The 15,708-nt window shown below is 40.4% G+C and overlaps 1 protein-coding gene across 1 annotated transcript in view; it reads right to left on the bottom strand.

The window, feature by feature from the left end:
* Positions 1–543: 543 nt before the first annotated feature.
* LOC105918902 (hyaluronan mediated motility receptor) overlaps positions 544–15,708 on the bottom strand; it is a 34,189-nt gene continuing 19,024 nt past the window's right edge. Inside the window, exons 15-33 of the mRNA XM_036151000.1 lie at positions 13,501–13,563; positions 11,981–12,034; positions 11,661–11,723; positions 11,480–11,542; positions 11,279–11,341; positions 11,143–11,205; positions 11,005–11,067; positions 5,804–5,857; positions 5,445–5,507; positions 4,771–4,833; positions 4,609–4,671; positions 4,071–4,133; positions 3,653–3,715; positions 3,516–3,578; positions 3,096–3,149; positions 2,234–2,317; positions 2,081–2,143; positions 1,847–1,975; positions 544–1,748 (exon numbers count right to left, since the gene is read on the bottom strand). Of these exons, the coding sequence (XP_036006893.1) occupies positions 1,468–1,748; positions 1,847–1,975; positions 2,081–2,143; positions 2,234–2,317; positions 3,096–3,149; positions 3,516–3,578; positions 3,653–3,715; positions 4,071–4,133; positions 4,609–4,671; positions 4,771–4,833; positions 5,445–5,507; positions 5,804–5,857; positions 11,005–11,067; positions 11,143–11,205; positions 11,279–11,341; positions 11,480–11,542; positions 11,661–11,723; positions 11,981–12,034; positions 13,501–13,563 (1,475 nt within the window). The 3' untranslated portion in view covers positions 544–1,467. The remainder of the gene's footprint in view (positions 1,749–1,846; positions 1,976–2,080; positions 2,144–2,233; positions 2,318–3,095; positions 3,150–3,515; positions 3,579–3,652; positions 3,716–4,070; positions 4,134–4,608; positions 4,672–4,770; positions 4,834–5,444; positions 5,508–5,803; positions 5,858–11,004; positions 11,068–11,142; positions 11,206–11,278; positions 11,342–11,479; positions 11,543–11,660; positions 11,724–11,980; positions 12,035–13,500; positions 13,564–15,708) is intronic.

Below are 15,708 nucleotides of genomic sequence, written 5' to 3'. Positions count from 1 at the left end.
CAAGTTTCACTTTTTTAAATGGAATTATTGAAAAAAAATCTACTAGAAATCTTCATTGTAGTTTTTATCTCCAGATCTACTGGCAGACTATAAGAGTTCTTCCTTCTGGAGCTGCTGGTGTTTTTTTTTTTAACACAGTCCAAAGGCTTTAACCATTTTGAAGTTGATCTGCTTTGTTAGGTGTTTATGTTCTGGCTTTCTTAAAGAACCAGTGACTTACTGTGGCCCTCAGTGTCGTTTCCCCTGTGAACATCCTGTGTCTTTGTGAAATTAATAGCGAGTCAATGATAAATGTGGCGAGGCAAATTTATTTGTATAGCACATTACAATAACAAGAGAATTCAAAGATATTGACATGATGAAAACATAAGAAAAGGAAACATCCAAAAAGTACATTGCAGTGACATAATGAAATACATTTTGACTACAGACTGAAATTAAGGATGTTTCAGTAATTAAGATAGACCAATAAAACACAACTCTAAATTAATTGGGTTTTAACCTTGATTTAAGAGAACTCAGGCTTTCATAATTTTTGCAGTTTGCTGGATGTTAGTTCCAGATAAGTGCAGCATAAGAACTGAATGGCGCTTCTCAATGTTTGGCTCTGATTCTGAGGATACAATGTAGACCTGAACCAGAACACTTGAATGGTCTGGAAGGATGATATTAGAACAAATATTTAATGTATTTTGGTGCTAAGCCATCCAGTAATTTTAAATTCAGAGACAGAATTGTTTTAAAGTCTATTCGCTAAGATACAGTGAGCCAATGTGAGGACTTTAGAACTGGGGTGCTCTATAGTGACGACGCAGGAAGCAGCGTTCTGGATCAACTGCAGCTGTCAACTTTTTAAGAAGACCTATTGAGACACAGTTGGCAGTAATCAATTTGACTAAAGATAAACCCATGGCTTAGTTTTTTTTTACGATCCTTTTTAGACATCCAAGGAGATTTTTCTTCCCAGAAACAACCTCACTTTAACCGGATCAATGCAGTCAACGATGTCTGACATTTTAGAATGAAAGTTATCTTCTAGTTCATCTACTGAGTTACAGGAATTAAGTATCAAACAGAAAATTGTGAAATAACTCAAAACATCTTGTATCGTTTAGCTTTTTCAAAATAGCCCTCCTTCTTTTTTTGGATTACTGCTTTGGTCACTCTTGGCCCTCCCTCGATGAGGTTAGTCACTTGGAATGGTTTTAAAGCTGTCTTGAAGGAGTTCCCAGAGGTAGTAATAAAAATAAAGACAAACCATTGAATCAGAAGGTAAGTCCAAACTTTTGACTGGTAGTATATTTCATTGTTATTTTGAAGATTATATTTAGAGTTACGTTTGTTCAAAGTGTACTCTACAATCTTTACCATTGACCAAAAATCAAAGTTCTGACTTTTTATTTCTGAATGAAGATCATGCCTTGCTCAAACAAAGTATCTGGGTCACATTGATCCTGCTAAGTCCTGTCAGACGGGGAACAGCAGGAAGCCAGAGAACACACTGAAGTTTCGGGAGTCGTCATAGAGCCGATAGCTGGCTGGCAGAGCGACGCGGACTCGATCCCCCTCATCCAGCTGCAGAGCCAATGCACTGGTTATGGAGGCGTAGCCGCCGTGGTCATTCAGCTCCAGGCTGAAGATGATTGGCTCATCGTTCCTATATAGGTACAGACCCATGTAACCCTTCAAGTAATCTGCAGCCGTGAAGCTGAAGAAATAAAGCCCTCTGACAGGAGCTGTGAAAACACCTGCAGCAGCAACATCATTCATCAGTTCAGTTTACCAGAACCAGGAAGAGCGTTTACCGTGACGGTCCTTTACCAAAACGGCTTCAGTGTGCTGTCACCTGCTGAGCTGTTGTAGCCTTGGCCAATGTTGGCGATGATTTTAGTGAAGGTCAGAGTTGTTTCCTTATCAAATGGACCAACTATTCCTGAATCAGTCAAACCGGCGGAAAAGGCCACCTTCAGCTCATCTGAAAGAAACATTTCAGGTGCTAGTTTGTTGTTTTTCTCCCCCGTAACATGTTAATTAATGGGGAGAAACTGTTTAATTGCCCAGAATGTCTCTAAAGAATTACCTTCTGTGTTTCCCTGAGCTGCAGCCAGTCTCTCTGAAAGTGAAGCCAGTTCAGCTGCTCTTACTGAAAAATAACACATAAATACTTATATCTAGTTACAATGTTCAGAAACAAACTGCTGAAAGGAACAAATGATTCCTGAATATCAGTCACCTAAGCTTTGTCTCTTCAGATCATTCAGCTGCTCCTTCTTCACATTCAGTTGAAGAGCTACAGCTGACAGCTTGGTTTCAAACCCTGGAAAAACAATTCATTCTAAATCATTATTGCTAGAATCTGGCTCACTAAAAGCCACAATGATGCAGGGTTTCAAACCACAGCTGGGTCCCATTCATCTCATTTTTCAACCTGTTAACTTCATAAAAAATAGCCAAAAAAATAATTATGATTAAGCTGATTTACTATTTTACAGTATGGTAGTATATTTTAATATTGTGCTAATACACGCCGTCTGAAGATTACATTTCAAGTTTTGACACATATTCAGAGTTGAATTTAGGTCTGGACTCTGACTAGGCCATTATAACACATAAATATTATTTTTTATCTGGCTTTATGTTTATGTTCAGGGTGGTTTCCTGCTGGAAGGTGAACCCTCACCCCAGTCTCAGGGCTCCCGCTGCCTCTAACGGGTTTTATCCCAGGATTTACCACATCCAGATATCCTGGGTATGTTTAAACTGCTTCGGGTTAAAGGAAAAAAGACCACAAATTGTAAAAATAACTTCTGAAAGAATTATTTATAAAAAGTGTTTTTGTTTGCACCTTTTGGGTTTCATGACAATTTCATGACAGACCTGCTACTTTCATGTTGTTTATTGGTCCTACATTTTTTGAACTGTTGGTTGAAATTAATGTCTTGCTCTTAGAGTCAGAGAAAGAAATTCATTTTGAAAAGCAGTATTGAAGGGGTTTGATGGAGTTAGAACAACAAAAACCAACAAACTTCTGTGACCTAAAACCCTAAATATAAAGATTCATTAGAAACCAAATGATTAGTGAAAATGGTACTGACCTGCAGTTCTGTTCAGTTCATCAGTCAGTCTGGATTCCATCCAGGAGAACTGAGCTGAAAATCAAATTATGGCAAATATAGAGCTGAAATAAACTATTTACAGCATCAGTGTGGTTAAACTGTTTAGAGTTACTGACAGTATTTGGTTATGAAATATAGTGATTTCATAAAGAACTCAAGTTTATTTGGACATTGTATCAGGTTTGTTAAGAAACAATGACATAAAGCTATTAACACCATTTAACCTCCATCAGGCAGTGCTGCATTTGTGTTGGGAGGATTGTGGGATGACTATATCCCAAATACGTTTCTCTGGAGCAAGACCACATGTATTCTGAGCTCAGACAGGCAAGCAGAATGTTCTTAAATCTCTGCAAACTAAACTAAAAGTAAAATATACCTAAAAGTTTCATGTGGTACCTGAGTTTTCTGCTTTCTGCTCCTCCAGCTGTCTCTCACTGACTCTCAGTCTGACCTCCAGAACTAAGTCGGAAAACAATTCATTAATGAGTCTATTAAAGGTGAACAGAACCAAACACAAGACTTGTTGATGGTACCTGCAGTGTGATTCTTCAGCTGGCCCAGCTGGTCCTCAGTGGATCCAAGTCTGACCTCCATATCTAGGCAAGGCAAGGCAAGGCAAGGCAAATTTATTTGTATAGCACATTTCAGTACAGAGACAATGCAAAGTGCTTTACATGATTAAAATACAGGAAAATAAAACAGAATAAAAGCAAGTAGGAATAAAATGTAGAAACAAAATAGAACATGGGAAAATAGAAACTAAAAGCAAACATTAAGATCTACACAGCAGATCAGTGTTAACTTGCGTTAACTTGTGTATTTTTGTTATTTTTATTTATTTTTAATAGCAATGCCTTTAGCAATAATGGTACCTCGGATATAACTTGTGTATTTAGTAAATTGACATTTTTATGTTCATTTTGCTACGGGTCAGTGGGCATCCTGTGGTACCTGTGTTTGTTGTCTTCAGATCTTCCAGCTGTTCTTCACTGGATCTCAGTCTGCTCACCAAGTCTGAACAGAAAACTAACTTTTGGGAAAATGTTTCTCAAAGAACAACTTTTGGATCATTCAGCATCATTAAAATCAGATTCTTTCCGGAAATATGTCATTATAAAGAGTAGGTTTATTCTTGGCAGAGCTTCAGCTAATGCCAGTTAAAATCAAACTGTATCATGACTGAACCTCAGCAGTCTGATACTTTAAATGACTGATAAACAAACTGATTGCTGTTCTCATTTTAAAATGTGGATAGGAACATATGAATTAGCAATGAACTGGGGGGCCGCTTTTCTTTCTCACGCTGTTTGGCTCTGTAGATGAGTTGTGCATGTGCTACATAAAACTATGGTCAATTTACAGCTTCATGTGTCTTCCAGCTTTCTCTCTTTGACTCTCAGTCTGACCTCCAGAAATAAGCAGGAAAACATTTAATTTAATGATTTTATTAGGGATGGATGGAACCAAACACAAGACGTGATGATGGTACCTGCAGTGTGATTCTTCAGATGGTCCAGCCATCCTTCAGTGGATCCAAGTCTGACTTCCATATCTGCTTAACAGATCAGCTTTTACTTATGTATGTAATATGTTGACTTAATTTTTTTAAATAGATTAATTTGCCAATATATGAGTGGGCATCCTGTGGTACCTGTGTTTGTTGTCTTCAGATCTTCCAGCTGTTCTTCACCGGATCTCACTCTGCTCACCAAGTCTGTACAGAAAACAAACTTTTGGAAAGGAGTTCCTCAAGGAACCACTCATCAAATATCAATAAATAAGTCAGATTGTTTTTTAAAAACAGACTCTTTCCAGAAATATATGTCATTTTAAAGCTTGCATTTATGCTTGGCAGAGCTTCAGCTAATACCAACGAAAGGAAAATTGTATCATGACTGAACCTCTGAGCACTGTGATACGTTCAGTGCTGATAAACACATGGGTTGGTCTCATCATTTTAGGATACAGGTAGGATTCTGTGAGTTAACAATGAATCGGGGGTTTGTCTGTTTTCTTACTCGCTCTGTTTGGTTCTGCAGGTATGAGTAGTGCATGCTCTAAATAAAACACATCATAGTAGATTTACAGCCTCATGTGTCCTCCAGCTGTCTCTCACTGACTCTCAGTCAGACCTTCAGTACTGAGCAAAATATTGCTTCATTTAATGATTTTATCAAGGATGAACAGAACCAAACACAAGACAGCAATTTGATTTACCAAGCAGTCCAGTTAAGAAAGTGAATCTCTACTAAACACAGCTTTTACCTATGTATTTAATGAGAAGGCATCTTTAACTGCCTTTAGCAAAAGTCAGTAGCATCTTACCCAAGTTTATAAGCTTCAGATCCTCTAGTTGTTTTTCACTGGATCTCAGTCTGCTCATCAGCACTAAACACACAGAATAACAATGGTTAAAGAGTTCCTCCATTAACCTTTTGGGATCATCCTGGTTTATTGTTAAGTCTATTAACTTGCCTTTAAAAAAAATACTTTATATTTTAAAGGCTTGTTTCTCAACTATGTCATCAACCTGATCATGACTGAATTGCCTGTCATGATTAGTGGATTAATACTTCATTTAATCAGAAAATAACCAATTGATGTACTTCTGTTATTATCCTATTAGGAACCAGTGAGTTAAATCAATAACTTGAAGCCAAAACAGTTCTAAAAATGTAACTTACCTGTTGTTCTGTTCAGTCCATCAGCCAGTCTGTCTTCTATCTGGGAGAACTGAACTGAAAATGATAGACTGGCTTAGAAAATAATGCAGGAGCACAACCAGTACAGAACTCCATATTAGTGTCATGATTTGAGTTTTTGTTATGATTTGAGTGTGTTGTTTTTATGTTATCAGTCAGGGTTCTGTAAACTTTTAGTTCAGTTTTGGTTTACCTGCAAGGCCACTTACCTGTCTTAGTTTGTTTTGTACCATAGTGTGGGCTCTGGGGTTATTTGGTATTTTGATTCTGTGTATGTTATCAGTTTTATTTTCTATCTGCCATGTTTTTCTGTTATTGTTTTTGGTTTCTGGCTTGCTTCTGTTTTCTGTTGGGAACTCGGCACTGATGGCTGGTTTGATTATTCTCTTTACACACCTGCTCTGCTCCACCCCTCCTGCAATTATCTTTTACTGGCTTCACCTGGTCTCAGCTCTATTTAATCCCTGTTCAGTCAGTCATCAGTGCCAGTTCGTCTGCTATAGTTACCGGTGAGTCTAATCCAGTGTCTTGTTACCTGTCGATTCTATCCTGTCTTATGTCCAGCGTTTCTGAGCCATCCTGTTTCCTGTATAGCTGATTCTGTTTATGACTAGTAGAGCTTGGTTTGCTCCTAGTGCCTTTGATAAGTTTATTTGTTGCCGTCCTCGGATCTGTTTATAGGATTTTGTTTTTGGAGTCTGCTTTGGATACTCTTGATTATGTTTTTTATATGTTTTTGACTCTGGACTGGTTTTTGGATTAAGTTTCTTGTTTTCCCTTTTTTTGAAACTGGACTGCATCACCGTTTCTGGTCCCTGTCCCATCAGCAGTAACAAAATAAATATATTTTATCGGCATTCCGTTTGTCTGGCTGAATACTGGGTCCTCAACCTTCAGAATCATTACAATTAGTCATATTCTCAATTTAATAGTCATGTCTTTTGACATGTGACCCAGTGTTTTGGACAGTGAACTGGTGAGCTTGATCCTGTAGTGAGACTGGTAAACCAAAACAGGTAGAGAGTGTGAGCTTGGAACGTCTTGTGAAGACCAGCAATCTGAGTAACTACAAAAAACTCTTTTTATATAACACCTTTCAAGATATAAAATCACAAATTGCTTCAAAATAAACCAAACAACAGCACAAGAGCCAACATACATAAAGAAATGTCATGATTGGTGCTTCACCTTTACAGATGTTCAATGTGATCTTTATGTGGGTTGGCAGGGAACACACCATGTAGAACCAGCTTGTTAGAAAGGAAGAGTCCGTGGATGCTGCTAACAGCCATAGCAAAGCCAATATTTGCCTGAGCAACACCAGACGGTGGCGTGTTGTTTAATTGTGAGCGTGAGGCTCATGCCGGTTACAGGGAGAGGCAGGCTATGACCTAATTGTTTCAGAAAAGATGCAACTTGCATTTGTACACACGGAAACATGAAACCAGAGTTTTGACATTTTTTCACTCTGGGTCCTGGTTTCAAAAATGATTGTTTACAGTCTCCCAAAATGCCATATCCATGTGGACACACCTGATCTCAACTCTGTGTGGACAGGGCCTTTAACTCTGCAAACATGATGAGTGCAGCTAGAAAACATACATGACAAGACAAACACAGGAGCGTTGTTCGGGGGAAGTTTCCCCATGAGGCAGATGGACAGGAAAAATAAGTAATGCTAAATGATGCCTTATGATAAGCTAATGGTAAGAGCGAACGTCACTACATTGCTGTTTAAGGGCAAGGTAAAAAGGCCAGTAAAGCTCCTGTATCTGCAGCAGTGATGTAGTGATGTAACTGTCATGATTTGTTTTCGTGAACCCGGACAGAGCACGCACACACAGAGCTTGTTCTTTTGCAGTTAATTGAGAGTACTGAGTTGTGGATGAGATGACCAGAGTTAGTTACTGGACAGGAAATGATGGGTGCAGGAGCAGACTGACTGGAAGAGACTGGCGAACACAGAGCTGGATCTAGTGACGAGTACTTGAAGGTGCTAGGACAACTTTCAAACCAGAGATGCAGAGCGAGAGAGTACTTGGAGATGCAGGACTGTTGACGAACCAGACGTGCAGTGCGGGAGAGTTCTTGGAGATGCAGGGCGGCTGTTGAACCGGAGGTGCAGAGGTAGCAGGAGAACCAGCAGCAAAGCGGATAGCTTACTTGGAGCACAGAGGTAGCAGGTGATCCAACAACAAGCAGAGAGCAAATTTGGAGCACTGGGGCAACAGGAAATCCAGCAGCTGACAGAGACTTTATTTGGAGCACAGGGGTAGCAGGAGATCCAGCAACAAAGCAGGGAGCAAACTTGGCTGGCAGATGTGGAGACTGATGAGAACAGGACTTGACAGGCGTGGTGTTGGTAGAGACTGAAGACGAGCCGGCGACGAGGAGCAAACTGAAGGAAGCTTATATAGAGAGGCTGGCAGGTGGAGTGAGTACTGACTGATTGGTGCCTAACATGTATGACTGATTGCTGAGGGAGTGGAGGCTGAGCTGTGTGAGAGGAGGAGGTGCTGAAAAAATAACAGAAGGAGATAGCCAGGCCAAAACTGAACCATGACAGTAACCCTCCCAGACAATACAAGCTAACCCTAGGTGTTTAAATATTAGCTTCACAAGCACGGACAGCCCAGTGACGTTCTGTTGATCTGAATTTCCCCCGACGAGATGCGCGTCTGCTGTATTCTGTGATACAGGAGAATGTTAATTAGCTGACGGCTTATTCAGCTAATAAATAGTGAAGCAACAAAACAAACCAGTACACCCCCGCATTATGTCATCTGTAATTTGTAAAGCTACTGGAGACTAATGTGACTAATGATATCACAGGTTCTGGTGGAGCCGCACTGAAGCTGACAACAAAAGCAGAAAAAGTGGGAACCTGTAGCAACGTACCCTGCTGCTGTAGTTGATCGCTGAAAAAGATGCAAAATTATCAGAAGGCAAAAATTGTACAGGGTTGCTGGTGATTACTTTAGCATTGGCTGGGATAAAAAGTGGCTGTCGTCATTTCCAGTGTTTCCTTTTTTTTTTTTTTTTTTTTTTTTTTTTACCTCAGGAATATCGCCTAAATTAGAAACATTCTGTCCAGGGGTGACGCTGAAAAACTAGTCCATGCATTTGTTACTTCAAGGCTGGACTATTGTAATTCTTTGCTATCAGGAAGTCCACAAAATGCAGTTCGAAGTCTTCAGCTGATCCAAAATGCTGCAGCAAGAGTTCTGATGAAAATCAACAAGAGGGATCAAATTTCTCCTGTTTTAGCTTCCCTTCAATGGCTTCCTGTTAAATCAAGAATAGAATTTAAAATTCTTCTTCTAACGTATAAAGCCCTTAATAATCAAGCTCCATCATATATCAGAGCTCTGATTACCCCGTATGTTCCTAACAGAGCACTTCGCTCTCAGACTGCAGGTCTGCCGGTGGTTCCTAGAGTCTCTAAAAGTAGAATGGGAGGCAGATCCTTTAGCTATCAGGCTCCTCTCCTGTGGAACCAACTCCCAGTTTTGGTCCATGAGGCAGACACCCCGTCTACTTTTAAGACTAATCTTAAAACTTTCCTTTTTGACAAAGCTTATAGTTAGAGTGGCACATGTTACTCTGAGCTACCTCTATAGTTATGCTGCTATAGGCTTAGGCTGCTGGAGGACATCAGGGTCTATTTTTCTCACTCTACTGATTTCAACTGTTCTCCAGTTTTGCATTGCTTGTCATTTCACCTTTTAACTTTTTGTTCTCTCTCTTTTTTTTCTTCATAGTAGGTAGACCTGGTTTGGCGTTCTGTTAACTGTGACATCATCCAGAGAAGACGGCTCACCCGCTACTACCATCTAATGTAGAACAGATTACTAGATCAATGTGTGCTTCTGTGCTTGTTTGTCTGTCTTGTTGTGTCTCTGTTCTGTCTTCTGTAACCCCAGTCGGTCGAGGCAGATGACCGTTCATACTGAGCCTGGTTCTGCTGGAGGTTTTCCTTCCCGTTAATGGGGAGTTTTTCTTTCCACTGCCGCTTCATGCTTGCTCAGTATGAGGGATTGCTGCAAAGCCATAGACAATGCAGACGACTCTCTCTGTGGCTCTACGCTTCTTCAGGAGTGAATGCTGCCTGTCAAGACTTTGATACAATCAACTGGTTCCCTTATATAGGAATTTCAGGGCCGCGATCCTGTTGTCGGCCAATCAAATGCTTCTAACTTATATCTTCCATGTTCCTATTCTGCGCTGCATTGCAGCAGAGTGCCTTACAACAAGAAGATCTTGATTTGAATCCTGGCCTAGTCTCTTTCTGCATGTGTAGGTTCATTACTGGTTCTTTAGCTTCCTCCGCTATTTCAAAACATGAAAGTTTTTTTATTTAAGTGTGTGTGTGAGGGGGGGGGGGGGCTGGTTGTCTGTCCTGTGCATCTCTTTGTTGCCTGTGTGCCTGTAATGGACAGGTGACCTGTCCGGAATGTGCCCCGCCTCTCACACAATGACCACTGGAGATGGATACCAGCCCCAGAGCAAGGTACAGATAAGTGGATATAGACAATGGATAGATTTTTTTGCTCTTCTTGGCATAAATGATTCCTGAGTCTTATTTAAGCTTTAAAATCTCTGCAGCTGCCTGGCTGCACAAATCAAATGCTATCACTACATCACTCCCTCTACCTGTGAAGCTGGTGCAGCCCTTTTCAAGGGAGCTGATGCAGCCCTGGGACGACCCCTCTTGGTGAGTTGCAATAGAGGCGGACTGACTTCAGCCCCTCTTGCCCATTGACATGTTAACAAGATCTTCAAAGACTGCAATAAAATGAGCCTTGAAATGGCCTTGAAGTTGTGAATGAAAGTTGAAATGTATTAGTAAATCAGGCCTCCTAATCTGTCTTGGACAAAGTGACATTCTCTAAGATTTTTAATCTGACCTTTTTGGAAACCGTATAACAGTTCATGATCATAACATCAGGATTTGTCAGTTTTGTCTTCTATCTATCTGTTTTGTAACAGACTCTCTCACTGTTCTTTTCCTTCCAATTCACACTTATACTCTAGTTTGTGTTTGGCTGTTGTATAAAATCTCAATGAATGACGTTTATGTTTGTGATTGTAATGGGAACAAATAGGATAAACTGTAATAGTTTAACCAACTTAGAAAACATCCACTATTACTTTGTGTTGGTGTGACAGGACGGATCTGGTACCTGAGTTTTCTGCTTTCTGCTCATCCTGCTGTCTCTCGCTGATGCTCAGTCTGACCTCTAGAACTAAGCAAGAAAACATTTTATTTAATGATTTTATCAAGGATGAACAGAATCAAACACAAGACATGATGATGGTACCTGCAGTGTGATTCTTCAACTGTACCAGTTGTCCCTCAGTGGATCCAAGTCTGACCTCCATATCTACAGAACAGCTACGCTTTTATATAAGTAAATAGATTAATTTGCCATTATGTCAGTAAGTATCCTGTGGTACCTGCGTTTGTTGTTTTCAGATTTTGTATCTGTTCTTCTCTGGATCTTAGTCTGCTCACCAAGTCTAAAAACACAATAAAACAGAAATAACAGTTAAGGAGTTCCCCAAGGAATCTTTTACGAACATCAGAACAAAGCAGAAAATCATTATGTAATTTTAAAACAGACGAACAGAACCAAGTTCAGATCATGATGATGGTACCTGCAGTGTGGTTCTTGAACTGATCCAGCCTTAACTCAACGGCTCTCATTCTGACCCCCATATCTACTGAAAAACAGCTTTTATTTATTCACAGCTTTTTATTTATTTTATTTTTAAGTGTTTGATAAATTGACTTGATTTTACTTCCTTTCACTAGAACTCAGTAAGCATCTTGTGTAACCTGTGTTTCTAGTCTTCAGATCTTCCAGTTGTTTTTCATTGAATTCCAGTCTGCTCACCAGTCCTAAACACACAGTAACACAAAAAGACAACAGTTAAATTCCTCAAAGAACATTTTTGGATCATCCTGTTTTATTGTGAAAGCTAAAAACCTGACTTTGAAACATACCTTGCATTTTAAAATCTTGTCTCTCAGCTAAGTCATCAACCAATAATGACCAAACTGCCAGAGTGGTTTAATACTTTACTTTATTTAAATGGCAAATAATCAGTTGATGTACATGCATTAGGATCCTACTCTGTGTATATAATGTGACTTGCCTGTTGTTCTGTTCAGTCCATCGGCCAGTCTGGATTCCATTTGGGAGAACTGAACTGAAAATGACAGACTGGCTATACAAATGTATTTTACTTATATTTGTGACCTGAAACAAATATCATTTGACCCGTGGACCTAAATGTGTGAGGAGGGCGGAGCAGAGCTCTGTGATCATTTTATGAGCAATTAACAGAAAAACTCTGAGCATCGACACACTATTTCTCCCTAAATCTGTTTATTGTCAAATTTAGCAATAACCAAGGGAGTTCTAAAAAAAAATCTCACTCTCATCTTCCATCCAAACTCTCCCCAGGTTGGGCTACTCAAACATTTCTGCCAAGATATCGAGGAACTCTCCCACGCTTCATCAGCAATTATGGTGTTAGTTTCCAGATCCCATTTACCTTTCACATCAAGCATATCCACTGAAGTGTTTGTATGAATCCTACAATATAAACAAGCTCTGTTTTTAGAATAATTTTTATTCTCTGCAATCCCAATCCAAAATTGTTCAAAATTAGATGGTATTTGAACTTTATCCCACTCTTTGGGTGTTGTCAGGTAATGTAGAATTTGCAAATATCGAAATAAACCTTTAGAATCAATGGCATACTTTGCCTGAAGTTGTCACAAAGCTCTGAGGGTTGTTACTTCAAATTGTTGATTTATTGTAATGAGGCCCTGCCCAGTAGTAACTTCTAAAATGTGGCAGGGCTAATCCATCCTTTGCATGGACAAAGAACCTTAAGTCTCACTCGAGGCCTTTTGTCCTGCCATATGAATTTATGACGTAAAGGTAGATACAGGAAACTGACGCTTTCTGAAAGTTGCAAGATTGTCAACTAGAAAGAACCCTGTGCCTTCACAAAGTTTTGCTCCAGTATCAAAAATGGTATTGAGTAATGAGCTTTTTTTTCTTGGTATTTGTATTGTGTTTTAAATGTTAGTATTGTGACAACCCGAATGCATCCTATAGACTTGAAAAATGGCCCAGAGATTTTCTGCTTAGCTTTGTTTCTCTTCTAGATAAGACCACTGAAGGAACAACTGCCATTAACGTTTTACTTTTCTTTACAATAGAAAGTACACCTGGATCAGTGCTTCTGTGTTTCTTTTTCATGCATGCTTATGCTCCGTCTTCTCTAACCCGTGGTTGGTCGTGGCAGATGGCTGTTGACACTAAGCCTGTCGTGAAGAAAAAAGTTCTTCAAGAAATCCTCTTTGGATAGTTCAGTTTTATTCAAAAACTGACTGGGTCCTCAGGAGTGGATATGGTTAGGAATCTGTGAGTTAACAAGGAACTGGGGGTTTGCCCTGTCTTTATCACTCTTATTGCGGTTCAGTCTGCAGGTATGATGATTGCATGGTCTAATTGTAATAAAACATTTAATGGTAAATTGTCAGTTGCATGTGTCTTCAAACTGTCTCTCGTTCTAACTTAAAGGAACTAAGGAGGATATCATTGTTTCAATTAATGCTTTTACTAAGGATGAACCGAGACAAACATTGGACTTGATGGTACCTGCAGACTGACTCTTCAACTGGTCCAGATGTCCCTCAGTGGATCTCAGTCTGCTCTCCAGATCTACTGGGAAAAAACAAACTTTATTTGTGTATTTAATATTTTTTTTTTTATCATTCTAGAGTTATTCAACATGCTTTCAAAACAGACACTTTTCTTAAATAATAGATTTGTTCAATTTAGACATTGACTCGCCATCAGTCAGTCTGGACTTAATTAGGGATAACTGAGCTTAAAAGAACATTAGACTGATTATTAAAATGGTCCAGGATCACTTCCCTAGTATAGGGTATGAACCTTCTGCAGAGCAATAATGTACAGAAAAAAAATCATTTTGCAAATGATGTGTGGAGCAGAGGTGGCTCAACAGCTTTCACCTGGACGGCAGGTTGCACAGGCAATGCAAGCTTTTGGTGATGTGGACATGTCATTGTGCACTTACTCCGTGGAGAGACAGGGCATGTCCGGGGGTGTTCCCATGGGACTAGTGGTGTGCCGCAGAGAGGTGGTCACAACAGATACCAGCCCCACAGGTTGGGGCGCTGTGTCGAAAGGATCACTCCGAACACATAAATGTCCTGGAGCTCTGTGCCGTACATTTGGCCCTCAAACATTTTCTGCCCTACCTAGAGGTCAGGCATGTTCTGATTCGGTCAGACATCATCCACATGGTCTACCATGTCAATCACCAAGGGGGCACCAGATCAGCATGGCTCCTGAAGCTGTCCAGGGACCTTTTGGAATGGGCCTCTCCTCGTCTGTCCACCCTGCGGGTGGTGTATTTACCTGGGAAGAACAATCAGGTTGCAAACTCTCTATCACGACAAGTGGCTGCTCCGGGAGAGTGGTCTCTTCACTGTGACGTAGTACGCATGATCTAAGACCTTTTCAGTCAGGCAGACGTGGAACTGTTTGCCTCGGAGGAGGCCAACACATCTGTGGTTTCCACTGTGTCCCCTGGTGTCTTCTGACCAGGACATGTCTGCTGTCTCAGTTGGGGAGACAGATATGGGACCCCGATCCTTGATGTCTCCAGCTGTGGGTGTAGCCGCTGGGAGGCTGGGGCTTCAGCTGACTGGATGTTCGTATCCCCTCAGGCACACCATTTTGAGTGCCAAGGCACCTTCTACTCATTAACAATATGCAAACAGATGGCATCTTTTTTCTCAGTGGTGTTCTGCACGCAATGAGGATTCCATTTCCTGCCTGGTGCCTGGGCAATTATGAGAAGAGTTTCGCTGGAAACCCTATGTGCTGCTGCATCTTGGGCTTCCCCACACATGTCCAACATGGCCACCCCTCCTCCTCTGGGCTAGGTTCTTCTACAAGGATCCTCTGGGTCTTCCCAGTGAGGTATGTGCTTAAGATCTGTTGTGACACAATTGGAATTAGTCATTCGGTACTTTCAGTATCAGGTCACTAGGGATGAACTAGAACAAAAGTTACATATGTAACTATAGTTCTGTGAATCCCGGATGACCACCAGATCTTCTCTGTCAGTCAGGATCATAGCGTTCGCGAAAAGTTTTTGTTGGAACAAAACCTTGGATGTCAGACTATTTAAGTTCTGATTGGTCATCTGATCTGTCACAGGGGTAACTCCGTTGGTATTATTACTCAAATGGTTTACCATTCACCTAACAACATTCTAATCCTTGTGTCAGATCATGAGATATTGATCAACACAGGATTAAATAGGAAACTAGATACAAGCAAATGAGAAGATGCAGCATCCAAGGGGGCAACTGTTTGGGCAACTGACCAGGATGGCTTTTGGTACATTCCAGTGGGAGAGGACTCTGAGGCGGACCCATAACTTGCACAAGGGGCTGTACTGTATATCCTCTCTGAGCTAGAAACACCCTTGAAGTCTCCCAAAGAAGCCAGACAGCATAGTTGGGAAGAGATTTTCTACATTTCCCTTATGCATCTGTTACCTCCTTGGCCTGAATCTTGATAGGCGAATAAAGGAATGGATAGATTTTTTTTTCTTTGAGGAAAATACACAAATTTCAGGTTCCTTTTGATATATTTTACAATCCAGTTAAACATTTGCGTATCAGGTCTTTCAAAGCTTTCCAACATAATTCACACTACTGCATACACAGTTTAACTGTGGTACAAGACAGGCTGTGACATGCCTAATTTATTTGTTGCACTGGCCCCACAGCTGTCACATGTGGTAGCCAACATGTGCATCAACATCAA

This window comes from Fundulus heteroclitus, chromosome 19, assembly GCF_011125445.2.
Source record: "Fundulus heteroclitus isolate FHET01 chromosome 19, MU-UCD_Fhet_4.1, whole genome shotgun sequence".
Taxonomy (NCBI): Eukaryota; Metazoa; Chordata; class Actinopteri; order Cyprinodontiformes; family Fundulidae; genus Fundulus; species Fundulus heteroclitus.
This window is presented reverse-complemented; position numbering and strand designations above follow the sequence as displayed.